This window comes from Aptenodytes patagonicus, chromosome 16 (assembly GCF_965638725.1).
Source record: "Aptenodytes patagonicus chromosome 16, bAptPat1.pri.cur, whole genome shotgun sequence".
NCBI lineage: Eukaryota > Metazoa > Chordata > Aves > Sphenisciformes > Spheniscidae > Aptenodytes > Aptenodytes patagonicus.
In genome coordinates, this window is record NC_134964.1 from 2,567,868 (window position 1) to 2,581,521 (window position 13,654).

At 46.7% G+C, this 13,654-nt stretch overlaps 2 protein-coding genes across 3 annotated transcripts in view; both read right to left on the bottom strand.

Moving 5' to 3' along the window:
• The window catches only part of MMD (monocyte to macrophage differentiation associated), a 46,174-nt gene extending 40,952 nt beyond the window's left edge, over positions 1-5,222 (bottom strand). For both annotated transcript variants that reach the window (XM_076353664.1, XM_076353663.1), the window contains exon 1: positions 5,167-5,222. In XM_076353664.1, the coding sequence (XP_076209779.1) occupies positions 5,167-5,207 (41 nt within the window). In that variant the 5' untranslated portion in view covers positions 5,208-5,222. The remainder of the gene's footprint in view (positions 1-5,166) is intronic.
• Positions 5,223-5,260: 38 nt separating this feature from the next.
• SMIM36 (small integral membrane protein 36) lies at positions 5,261-5,560 on the bottom strand. Its single transcript, XM_076353668.1, has one exon. It carries the CDS (start codon positions 5,543-5,545, stop codon positions 5,261-5,263), a length of 285 nt encoding a protein of 94 aa, XP_076209783.1. The 5' UTR covers positions 5,546-5,560.
• Between the last annotated feature and the right edge of the window lie 8,094 nt (positions 5,561-13,654).

The following is a 13,654-nucleotide window of genomic DNA, read 5'->3' on the forward strand; positions in this document are numbered from 1 at the left end:
CAGATACATGGAGAGAAGCACAGCGGGAACATGAGCTGCCCGACGGTGCCCCATAAGCCAAGGGCAGAATTGGGAACAGAGCGTATTTCCTAAATCCTTGTCTATCCATCCAACGCTCTCCAACTCTCATTGTTTCTGAATAAATGTTAACACAATTTTTACCAACATCATCTTCATTTGCAAATGACACCTACTTCAAAACTGTATTTCTATGCTAGATATCCAGGCCTTAAAATACTACCTAATCCTCTAGGCAAAACACACGTCTACATAGGTACAGTTAAGATTAAGCAAGGCACAAAACCACGATCAACTGAACGGTGATGGAAGAGCCAGATACAGAGTATGTGCAAAGAGCTACATGAGTGCTGTTTTACTGTATCTGTAGATCTCGACAGCGTAACATCCCAGCGCTTCCCCCATGCTGCCAGCTCTGGACCACGGCTTGCAAGATGCTGCGGATACGTCAAAGGGAATTATCAGTCTCCGCAGAACTCCCCCACACGGCTCGGTTTGGTATAGCCAAAGCCTGTTTTCAGGATGCTTTTTATACCGTGTGAACTCCAGGGAGGGACATGCATTTTACACCATAAAAATTTAGGGAAAATAGCTGCACTGCTATGAGAATATCCGTGCCCGTTTTCTCACAGTGATGCAAAGGATATAACAGAGGACTACAAGCAGTCAAGGGAATACAGCTTCAAGGGTGATTTCCTGCAAGCCTGGCCTGATAAAAGCCCATTTGCGTGCATTAATCCTGCCACAGTCATTAAGTAAAGCATGGTAGCAGAGACCTCCGCAAAGCAGTAATTTCACTCACAGTGACTTAATTACTTGCAATTCTCTGTACATACCCAAGGGCTCTGTGATTGCTTTAATACACCAATATTGTTCTAGTATAGACAAAACTAAGAAATCCATTTTATTCTCATTGGGAAAGCAAAGTCCTGAGGCACTTTAGTCTCATTTTGTCCTGGTTTTGGCTGGGATAGAGTTAATTTTCTTCCTAGAAGCTGGTACAGTGCTGTGTTTTGGATTTAGTATGAGAATAATGTTGATAACACACTGATGGTTTAGTTGTTTGAATGTGTTGGTTTTGGCTGAGATAGAGTTAATTTTCTTCCCAGTAGCTGGTACGGGGCTACGGTTTGGATTTGTGCTGGAAACAGTGTTGATAACACAGGGATGTTTTCATTACTGCTGAGCAGTGCTGACACTGAGTCAAGGCCTTTTCTGCCTCTCACCCCACCAGCGAGGAGGCTGGGGGTGCACAAGGAGTTGGGAGGGGACACAGCCGGGACAGCTGACCCCAACTGACCCAAGGGATATCCCACACCATATGGCGTCATGCTCAGCACATAAAGCTGGGGGAAGAAGGAGGAAGGGGGGGACGTTTGGAGTGATGGCGTTTGTCTTCCCAAGTCACCATTACGCGTGATGGAGCCCTGCTTTCCTGGAGACGGCTGAACACCTGCCTGCCGATGCGAAGGAGTGAATGAATTCCTGGTTTGGCTTTGCTTGCACGCACGGCTTTTGCTTTACCTATTAAACTGTCTTGATCTCAACCCACGAGTTTTCTCACTTTTACCCTTCCGATTCTCTCCCCCATCCCACCAGGGGAGAGTGAGCGAGTGGCTGGGTGGTGATTAGTTGCTGGCTGGGGTTAAACCACAGCACATCTTCTGGAAGGGGATTTTACCCACTGTTTAGAAATACTATCAGGATGAAAGTGTCATTTGCTGCTTTTACCTCCACGTTTCAGGGCAGAGTCCACCGACTCTATCACAACTGATGAATTTCCTTACAAGGGAACACTGTGCTCCTAGAGACTGCTCCCCTGCCTGCAGCACTACAGCCCAACTTCCTAAAGCTTAAGCAAGAAAACTTGACCACGCCAAAAATCAACAGCTTTGCCATTGAATTTCAAGTCTATGGTTGGTGTACACAAAAGGTTTGCTGTTGGAGAAAACTACGTACCTGGAGAATTTCAGCTACCTAAAAGTATTTATTAACATAGCCTTGCAAATCTATCTCTGCACAGATTACTTATATAAACAAACACGGTGGCAAAGATACAGCAGACATGTCATGGTATCATTATGTTATTTACATGACCTTCGTCCGAGAACTGCAGAGCTTTTCTGCTGGCATTGTGGCATTTTGTATGACATCTAACCATCAACAAAGAAAACAGCTGTGCCACACTGATATTTTGTAGCTCTTTTTAGTTCCCCCAAGGTCTCCTTAGCAAAGATGATTATTTCTGTTCCCTAACACCAAGGATCCCTTATCACCGCGAAGGCTCCTAGCATGTTAGATGATATACAAACACACAAAAAGCTTTAAAGAGCTTACAAGCTGAAGATAAGGCAGATAGGCGAGCCCAAGGAAAGATAACGCTGGCCTGTGTGGGTGACGCTGGCCATAACATACCAGCAGCTTAGTCACTGCCAAGTTTGCCAAAGCAGCTACAACTTGCTGTTAACTAACGGCACTTTTTCAGTGCTAAATAACTGAAACAAGGCATTCAACATAATTATTTCAGTATGATACGTGGCAGAGGATCATGCCACCAACTTGTGATTTGTTACCAATTTCATCACATCAAGGGTTTTACTCAAGCCCCCAGCTCTCAGGAGCCTTCCCTTCCAATTCTGGCTTCCTTCCAAAACCAGGCGTATCTGTAACTTACAGGGGTGCAAAGGACAGCTTGAAAACAAAGCCTGGGTTCACCCTCATGGATTTAGAAACCAAAAGAAAAACCACTAACCATTCTGGCTGCGTTTTTTAAAATACAGGTAAAGATACTCCATATCTTGAGATTTCTTTGCCAGTGCCAGGACGCTCTGCCAGCTGATGCATAAATCAGCACATCTGGGGCTGCAGCACAGGCAGCCGGTTACTACCCAGCTGGAGTACAAACCATGCAATCCAGCCAGACAGCTTTGCTCAATTGTAGTTTGAATTTGCTGCAGTTTATTTCTGGAAGTGTTTAAAATGCCTGTCCTGAAGGCATTAGGACCACTGCATCCAGTGAGTCATCCATAACACCCGACATAGACAGCTGTCGTGGTTTAACCCCAGTCAGTGACCAAGCACCACCCAGCCACTCCCTCCCTCCCTCCTTGGTGGGATGGGGGAGAAAATCAGAAGAGCAAAAGTGAGAAAACTCCTGGGTTGAGATAAGAACAGCTTAATAATTGAAATAAAATAATAATAGAAATTGTAGCGAGAAGGAAAACAACAAAAGAGAGAGTGGAACAAAACCCAGAAAAAACAAGTGATGCAACCGCTCTCCACGTGCCAACCGATGCGCAGCCCGTCCCCGAGCAGCAGTCACTGCCCCCTGACCAACTCCCCCCAGTTGATATACTGAGCATGACGTCCCATGGTATGGAATAGCCCTTTGGCCAGTTTGGGTCAGCTGTCCTGGCTCTGCCCCCTCCCAGCTTCTTGTGCACCTCCTCGCTGGCAGAGCACGGGAAGCTGAAAAGTCCTTGACTTAGTATAAGCACTGCTCAGCAACAACAGAAACATCAGTGTGTTATCAACGTTATTCTCAGCTAAATCCAAAACACAGCACTGTACCAGCTACTAGGAGGAAAATTAACTCTATCCCAGCTGAAACCAGGACAACAGGTAATAAATCTCACCATGTTTACTAAAGCTTTCTATAGGACTCTGCGAGTACTTCACATTAAGATGATGTAAAATAGCATACAGGACAGACACAGTGTGAGTCCAGTGCTATTTTTCCCTTATAACCAGTTAAAATCCACCAGTTAAAAAGTACCACACGCAGTAACTCAAGCACTATCCAGACAGACACAGTAACCTGGCATTAAGCATCCCATTTTAGGATTCCAGAAAACAGATATCAGCTTTTTGCTCAATCATGAACATGCCTGGGTAGAACAAACCAACTTAAGCCATCAATTCCCTGCAGCCAAATTAGTTTTAAAAAGCTGGTTTGGCCAGCAGTGACAGAGTGTCTCTGCCAGCACAGAACGCATCAGGGACCAACTGGGCCAGTGTCTTCTCAGGTGGGTTTTGCAGCCCAGGCTGATGGGGACAGAGCAGGACCCGAGCTGGCTCTGCTTGGGAACATCTACACTTCAGTGGCTACAAGATCAACATCCCCCTTGTCTCTGTCCCTTTGTGCTTCACCCAGGACAAAAGAACCATTTCCCTCCAAACCAGGAAGACATGGAAGAAACTTGTTAGCCAAAAAGGCCTTTAGCTCATAGCTTCCAAATTATGGAAAGACTAAGAGGAGCTGATGCAGATGAAGTTAGATTTACTGGAGATACAATAACAGCCTTCATGTGGCCCAGCTGGAACACGATACAGCTGAAGGAAGGCTTGGGGGTGAGAGGCAGGGTCAGACACGTGGAGACACACATTGAAAGCCAGGACGTAGGTCACACTTGCTGCAGAGGATCAGAAATTCCTGTTTCAGTGGGGTGGACGGCAGCGATGACTCACACGTATTGCATTACTGGTAAATCTACCCCGGTTCACGCTTTCCCTTGGGCAGGAGGCATTGTACCCAGCTTTTCCAGGAAGCATATTGTATCCTGTCAGGGGATTTGTGTGGGGCAAGGGGTACCCTGCCCTGTAAGAGCAGAGCTTGTGTTCTACCTATGGAAAATAAGTGCCAAGACAGGCTTGGCACTGCCCTCTGGGGAGCTTACAGACAACATGGAAAGTATTAAATTCTGATGGGAGCAGCAGCTGGCTTCTATCAGAAAGGCACTATCTCTATCCTTTTAAAATCCTTAGCATTTCTTTTCTTACTGGAGATAAACAGCCTACCAAGGTCATTTGCGCTCTGCCGGCTGAGGAAGATGTGCCGAGGCTGCAGGGCAGCGTGGCTCAGCCCATCAGGGGTGGGATGCTTTGAACAACACTGTGTTCCTGCAAAAATAATGGTACCAAGCATGACTCAAGATTAAACCAAGGCCCTTCTTCAGTGCCTGAGTGGATAACAGCATCACTGCTTCCAACTGCCAGTGGACTGCAAGGCAGCAGCAGCGTAAATGGAAATTAGCCTCTTTATGGATGGCAGGCAGGACTGCAAGCCTATATCAATGCAGAACACAGCTGAACATAAAATGAATCCCTCAGCAATGGCACCGTATCAAATAAATCAGCATCTCAACTTACCTTGTGAATGCGTTATCCTTTTGCAAACGGAGAGTAAACATAGCAGACGAGGCAAGCTGATCGGCAGAAACCAGAGCTCCGAGGCAGGGTCCCCTTACACAACAGTAGTCCTTTTCCCCGGCAGGTCAGAGGAGTTTTCGTAGGCGGAGACAAGCCCCTTTGCCCAGCAGGTGCTGGGGGAGCCCTGCTGCATCACCACCAGCCGGATCGGAGGCTGGGTGTCTGCAGGGACCTCAGGAGCATATTCCTTGCTGGGATCCTTCCCCCTGCAGTCATAGAGCACACAGGAGATCAGGAAGACCAGAAGCAAAATAACATAACTAGCTACCAGAATGATGAGATTCAAGGTAACAGGGTCAATCTCCAAATAAAACTCCATTTGGTCCCATACTATTGAGTGCAAACCCAGAGAATGAAGTTTCATATGCACGAGTGAGCAACCGCTAACTGATCAGAATAGATGAATTGGCTTTGCGGTAAAAATACATTAATCCTCAGGTCTCCTGTAGCAATGGATTTCCCTGAACTGGATGATTAAAGCAGCTCAGTTTAATAACTTAAGCTCCTTCTTTTAATGCCACATTGCCTGCAGTGGCAGAAGCTAAATTTGAATGCTATATTGACAGGAAAACATCCCCCTTGCTCAGGAACTCTCTCTTTCCCTGATGGGCAGGTACCAAACTGGGTTTCCTCTAAGGGCATTTTGCAGAACCTCCCTTCTACAAGTAGGTTTGGGCTCGTGGGCTGAAGAAAACTGAGCTGTGTAATTAGTAAATAAATACAGAGATAAATTAGGTAGAAAGTCATTTGCAAGGTAACTTTTCTCAAAATCTAATGAGCCTGATTCTAATTTTGACTAAGACCTTTTTGCCCTGCCCTAGTGCTACAGAAGGGCTTTTAAAGTGAATTAAAGACTCTAATACCCAATTCCATAGCAGGATTACTGGGACACGTCACACCACTGTATCACACGCTGCCCAACCAGCCCTTGCACAAACCGAGCTGTAGGAGCCTGCTTCCCACAGGCTGCTCTGTCCCCTTCGAGTCTCCCGCGTACGAAAAGGTACAACACAACTGGAGCATTTCTGTAGCCTGGGCACCACTAATTTCTTTTTCCTATGTGGACCCACTGCTTGCTAAAAAAAGGTCAAGTTTGCGATGTGGCTGTCCCCTGCCTGGGAGCAGTGCCAGGCTGCCCAGCCACAAAACCTGCAAGTACTGTTTTGCATCTTCCAGGTTTACTGATTTATCTCTGAAGCCGATGAGCAAGTAGGGACACACGTATGGCTGCCACGCGTTGCCCACACAGTGCTTGCTTGTTTCCCTAGACAACCGTGCTAGAGAGACTATCCCTCCTCCAAAAAAACTGTGTACCACTGTATAGGATGCCAGGAAGGCAGATGGGAAGGGCAGGGAGCTGATGCCAATGAGTGCCACAGACCCTACATCAGCACGCTTGCCACTTCCACGCAAAACTCCAAGGTTTTGGTCAGCATTACAGCACAGGAGGGTTTTAGGAAGAGATTAGGCTGTCCCAGCTCTTAGCACTGCCAGGGCTGTGGAAAAGGGCTTTACGTGTCAGCGGGAATCCAATCCAGCGCGTCTAGGCTATGAGTAAGAAATATGTCATGGGGCCATCCTGCTGCTGCAGACCTTGACACATGCCACTCATTTTAAGGCCAACATCATCTGCGTCCCCCGCCATCTGCCCTCATGGCTCTTCGGCTGAGAAGTAGTTTGTATCAAGAAGTAATCCCAAGCCTGGCATCGCAAGAGGCATGCTTAGCGGGGAGGAGGGAACCCCACAGCACCAAAGATGCACATTTGCGTGACCCCCATGTTGTGTGTCTGTTGCACGTCACGTGCCACCTCTGAAGCAGATCAGGCATTTGGCTGTTTGATGTAGTTTAGATGAGGCAGAGGTTTTTCAAGACAGGCTAAGGCTTTTGATTTTGCACTTCCCCTCCAAAGCAATGACAATTGGAGCTGGGATTTGGTTTCAGTGCTCGCTGGGAAGCTGAAAGTCTTTGAAAATCCCTCCCCAAAATGCCTCAGAAGCACAAGTGCCTTCGAAAGGCAATAGGGTTTATGGTCTTAAATGTCAATCATGTTCCACTACAAAAAATTAGTACCAAATACTATATAGTTCACATGTTGAGAGAGATATGGGATTTTATGTTAGTTTAAGTCTTTTAAACTAGTCCTCAAATGGCAGCCTGGATTCTGAAAACTCAGCACCATGCTTGCAAAAGAAAGTTTATGGGATTTTTCTCCCTTGCATTTATTTAGTACCAGCAAGTTTGCCAAACCTGAATTGTCGCCTTTAAAGTCCTCCACGCTAATAGCTTGGTTTCAGATTTCTGTCTAATATTGCAGCTGGGAGATACATGACATTAAGTGTTTAATTTAGATAGGCAGCGTGCCAGCTTTTAGGGGCACTTTTCAAAAGGTAAAATCAGGGACTAGGTTACTGCACCATATTCCATGTGGCTGCAGACACACTTTCTAGGAGAGAGAAAAGCCTCCACATTTCTACATCTCCACAGCTTCTTAAAACACTGCCTTAGAGTGAAAGTGTATTATACTTTCCAAACACCTCCTGAAGGCTGTACCCAGGGCCCATGTCCTGGTTTCAGCTGGGATAGAGTTAATTTTCTCCCTAGTAGCTGGTACAGTGCTGTGTTTTGGATTTAGCACAAGAATAATGTTGATAACACACTGATGGTTTAGTTGTTGCTGAGCAGTGCTTACACTAGTCAAGGACTTTTCAGCTTCTCATGCCCTGCCAGCGAGAAGCTGGGGGGGGGCAGAGCCAGGACAGCTGACCCAAACTGGCCAAAGGGCTATTCCATACCATGGGACGTCATGCTCAGTACATAAACTGGGGGGAGTTGGCCGGGGGGTGGCGACCACTGCTCGGGAACTGGCTGGGAATCAGTTGGTGGGTGGTGAGCAGCTGCATTGTGCATCACTTATTTTCTGTATTATTTTATCATTATTATTATTTTCTCTTCCTTTGCTGTCATATTAAACTGTCTTTATCTCAACCCACAAATTTTACTTTTTGTTTTTTCCCCCTATTCTCTCCCCTATCCCTCAGAGGGCAAGGGGGGGCACGCAGGGTGAGTGAGCAGCTGGGGTTAAACCACAACAGCCTGGTTTGCAGCAAGGAGATCTCACATTTATGCTTTTGTTGTATTCCCAGCAGCCCCATCCTTGAGCTAGAGCTGCTCACAGCAGCCTGTGTCTGGAGTCAGCACGCTGAAAACTAAAGTCCACAAGGGGATTTGGCCTCGATACCATTACTTATTCCCTCCTCCCAGCCCACATCCAGGGCAGACTGTAGACACTGTTTGATATTCCTGTGCCCAAGCATTGCCAGGGTCTAATACCACCTGCCAGCACCCCTGTCCCAGGAACATCACGCTGCCTTGGGAACCTTGTCTGCATTGCACGCTGGGGCTTTTTATAGTGGAGCCTCACACCAGCAAGCTGACAGTACTCCCATGGTCAGCGTCCCAAGTCCTCCCCTGCCTGACTCCGCTCCCTCCTGCCCTGCAGCCACAGCTCTGTGGCTGACCATACCTCGCCAGCCTTCACCATCTCACCCTCCTCATGCTGTTTGTGCCTGCACCCTTTTCTTAAGAAAAATCTTTCAAATCCCTGTTCGCATCTGTGCTGATGGAGTACCAACAGCTCCCCCAGCTCTGCAGCTAGCAGGTACACATTTCCCTCAAGCAAATGAGAATCTCAGGAGCTTTGGAGGATTGGGAAAAACCTAAGCAATTTGTGCATGTGCTTCCCCAGGCAGTGCTGGGAACCTGGCTGATGGTCCAGGCAAAGCACTGCCTTGCATTTGTGCAGGCTGGCTCTAGCAGCAACAGGTGAGAGTGTCTGTGGGACCCACTTTCCTCAGACATCCAAAATTTATCTCTACTATAATTGCTTCAAAGGCCAGATCAGCTCTGGCACCGGCTGTACCAGAGCGCAGAGATGGTGGGTTGCACAAAACCTCTGCTATATCCTTTAGAAGTGGATTAGCTGGAGTCCGCTATTTATTTATTCCACTATTCCATTATTTAATGTTTGACAAAAAGCCTACCCTGAGGGCCAGAGCTCCCAGCTGGAGACCCAAGGCCACCAGCTGTTGCCAATGCAACTCCACACTCAGTTCTTCCCTCATTTTTTCCCCTCTTATTTTGTCCACCTGGATTTATAGACACTTCTGGACTGAAAGCACCTCTTCTGCAAGCACCCAGTTCAACTGGGATGACAGATGAGGGAATAAAGCATACATAACAGAAAATTACATATTTTTTATAATTTTTGCCTGAAGCCATTGTTCAGTGAATTTCACAGTACAAAAGTTCAGAGGTTATTAAAAACAGCAAAGAACTTCTCTATGATCAGAAGAAAAGCAGATTTTAAAGAGACTTAAGTCTTGGGAAGAGGTTCTAGTGGGAGAGAGCTACAAGTGTTCTGTTTTGAGAACAACTACAGCACAAGTAGCAAAGGGACTGCAGGCAATGGCTGAAGAAATCAGTCTGCAGGAAACTACAGCTTCATCTCATCTAATGCAGGAGTTAAATAATAGGTCCCTCCTGTGCTGGCTCTTTTTGACTATAGCTGGTTAGGCCAGCATTTTGGCTGGCAGATCCAAGACGCAGCAGCTCGGAAGTGTGACATGCCACACAATGCACCAAGGTGGATGTACACAGCAGAGTATCTGAAAGCGACCAGGCTCTGCTGGACTCAGCCTTACGGAAGCAAAAAGCAGTTTCCAGTCCCGGTGCTTCCCAGATGAAGCCTGAGTAGCCAGAGTGCCAGCAGAGCCTCGTGCGCTGCAGAAGACGCTGCTCAACACACCCAGCGTGGCTGACCCTATTTCAGCCCGCTGCACCTCAGAGCTGTGACCCAGTGAGATAGCTGTCACTGCCAGGCTTGATTGGCTTAACTGCAGTGTCATTGCTAAAAATAGCCCCCAGGAAATAAATCTCTTCAGTCCTGGTGCAGTGTGAAGGAGGAGGGGGAATACGGATGACAGCAGTCCCAGCATATTTCAAACAGTACAACGAAGGGACTGAGACGGGGTATCATGAAAGGACAGACCTACGTCCTGGGTAACGCCCTGTCCTGTCTCTACAGCTCGGGACTGCGACGGTGGATGTTTATGGGCTGCAGGTAGCTGCCCAAATCCATCACCTTCCTCACACAAGAAGTCATAACTTGGAGGGATACTGCAGAGATTTAAGGGCAGTGGGGAGAAACCTGGTGCGGTCAGGAACCAAACCACAGTTACTCCAATACCTACAGCCCAAATCTCAAGTACCCGGAGCAAATCCAATGAAAGCAGATTTGTTATGCACATCATGTGCAGACACCAATGGGGCAGAAACACAACCACTGAGCTCCTCCTTGGGGATGACACTGGGGTGCTGCAAACACCTGCTTGAACAGTACTTGCTGTTTGTAAAGGGGACACACACAAGCGTGTGTTTAGCCTATGGCTTTTGGGGTCTTGCCTTCCTCTAGCACAAGCTCTGCCAGGGTGGAAGGGCTTAGACCCCCTCCCTTACCCCCCCCCATGCTACAAGGAGCCACTCGCACAAGTCTCCCCTATTGCCTGCTTATTTCCATAGCACAAGAAGTAATTTAATATACTTGAGAATTTTGGTGAAAGGGGACTGGAATTGACCAGTGCCAGTAAAAATGAGGGACAAGGGATAGACAGGAGCCCAGCAGCACACGGGAGAACAACGTGGCGGCACCGTACACCTAAATTCACAGCAACCAAAGCAAAGCACAACAAGTTGTGCAAGGTAATAATAGTAGAATTGTTTGGGTTGGAAGGGACCTTTTATGCCCCTGTTTTCCTACAAGCCTTTCAGCTCAGGTCTTGTAAGATTATCACCACAGCGTTACACATGCCTAATTCAGGCTGACCACACGTAGGTGCTATTGCTTTCCTTATGAAAGCACCCAAAATCCCAGGGAGCAGCGAAGAGCTGCCGGGCTCCAGCTGCCGCAGCGCCCGTGCCCAGCAGGTGGCATTGGAAGATCACGGGCATTGCCCGGGACCCCCAGATTTCAAGCAAATTCCGCTGTGCAAGATATAGCGCCGCTTATTAGGAAGGAAACCTCTACTTTTTTTAAGCTCTTTTGGTCAATGGTGTCACTCCTTTGTCAGAATCTGAAGAGAGAAAGGAGTTTCCACTCTTATTGTTCAGGGTTTATACTATGCTCTTTCTCAGGAAGCATTTGAGTGCAGCAGTTACACTATTTCCTGCTTTAGAGGTGCATTTGTTATTTATTTTATCTCTACAGCATTAGAAAACAGCTATTAAAATGCTGCTTTTGAGAAAGGAGTAGAAGTTCAAGAAGGAAGATGAAAGGGGAAAATACAAAATAGCCATTATGATACAGAACTAGTCTACTTAGTTATTTGTATTGCAGTTCCCTCCTGGGACCCTAAACCCACAGATATATTAGTCAGTGAAACATCTGACTTTGCGACTACGAAGAGTCCTACAGAGGTGAAAGAGGCAGCTAGCACTTGAGGTTAAGCATATCCTGAATCTTGCTGAAAAAAAGTCAGAAGCTCAAAGACTGAATTCTTACCATGTTAAGCATTGCTCACAAATACTGCCTGCACATCTTCAGCTCCTCTCCCCAAAAACTTAAACACCATTGCTACCACATTCATGAAAACACTTCTCACCTACAGCCCTTTATACCCAGCAGAGCAACATACCGACTTAAATCCAATTTCCTTTATCTGCAAATCAACTTACTAGAAAAGTCTCAGCTGGAGGGGATTGGTCCTCAGTAAAATAAAACCAGTTGCCATGAGGTGGCAAATGCTCATCAGCTATTTTTCTGATTGCTTTTTCTTTGTCTCAGGGGCTCCAGGTGAGATGTATCAAACAGAAATGGGGTGCTGGTGTTCATTCCTACCCGAGGTCCCTGCTGGAGGGCTCTGCTGGCATTAGGGCTGGCTCTATTTGGTGCTGCAAGAAGCAAAACCCAAAAGGATCTGATTTTGTGCTGTGACATTTGCTTTGGATATGGATTTTGCAAGCAAAAAATTAATTTTCCTACAGAGGAGTGTGCACAAGCCCAGGATGACGCATGACGAAGGGACTGAGGGGTTAGAGAGCTCGACCCTAGCCAGTGGGCTCACGAGATGTGACAGTCAGGCAGCACTCCTTTTCATGATCTCCATTAGGATGTAATTCAAATGATGCTGAACGTTCATATAGAATAGTTTAAAATTTAATTGACTTTTTTGTTAACCAGGAAGACAGATTTGATGTGAAAGGTAAAACCCATGACTTGATTTTAGAAGTGGTCCAAATCTCCAAATCTGGGCTGCTCGCTTGGTTTGTCTTCTGTCCCGTAACATATCTTCTGCAAGAGCTAATCAAGATAATGCAGATATAAAATCAGAATGATATAGACATGGTTGCATCAAATTCAGTGAATCTCCTTTTTCTTACCCCATCTGAGTTTACTATCAAACTCAAAATTATGCCATGTAAGCTATCCCATCCTTTCCACTGTTATGACTTGGTGCTGCACAAAGAACTTTAGCCAAGTCTTTATGGATACACACCCTGGCAGTGAAGTACACACTTGTATGCTTTGCCAAATTGGGATGGATTTAGGCACGCACAGCGTTCAGCTCAGGCATGTGTGTTTAGCTGAACTTGGGCTATTAACTACATTGTGGCTGCCAGAAATACAATTATTATCGAAGGTAGTAAAGCACTTAATATGAGAAATCACAAAGTGAGAGCTATAGCTTCTTGCTTTAGAGCGCTACACCTTCTTGTTTTATTGCTTATGAAGATTAAGGGCCATATTCTTTCCTTCCTCATTCCCAGTAAATCAGGATTTTGCCGATCTGGCTCACTGTGACCGGAGCAGGCTGGAGCACGTTAGCAAGAGGCACTTGGTGTGCCAAGAGCTGGGGGTGTGCTGGGGATGGTAACATCTTCACCAGCACAACTGCAGCCTGGAAGAGGAAAACAGGTGCTGGCACCCTTAGGTGACCTCCCAGGAAAGTCAGGTGCTACAGACCTACAGGAGAAACTCCAGTACCCAGGCTGAGAGAGGCAAGGTCAGGAACTGAAGGCTCCAACTTTTGGCAGTGCTGCACACCAATTTTCGCCATTGCAGACAGAGCTGCTGAACAGTTCCCCAGTTCTGTTTGGCACACGATCTGTACGTCTTTCCTCAGGGTGACATATGTGTGTTTGCCTCTCTTTCTGGTTGCCTTGAACAAACCTCCGTGGGGCGGGATGTAAGGAATACATCACTATTCCTGGGGCATGTTTGAGTGCTGGCGTGATCACGTTACAAATCTGCGGGCAATAAATCAGTTTTGCTTATGAATTCAATCTGCTTTTTCTTGATTTGCTTTCAAGACTCTGCTACCTTGGGACAACTGGCAACATGTAGCTACTTTTCAAGGAACCAGAGGACTTTT

Coding starts and splice junctions, on each gene's coding strand:
- SMIM36 (XM_076353668.1), bottom strand. CDS start 5,545: ATGGAGTTTTATTTGGAGATTGACCCTGTTACCTTGAATCTCATCATT.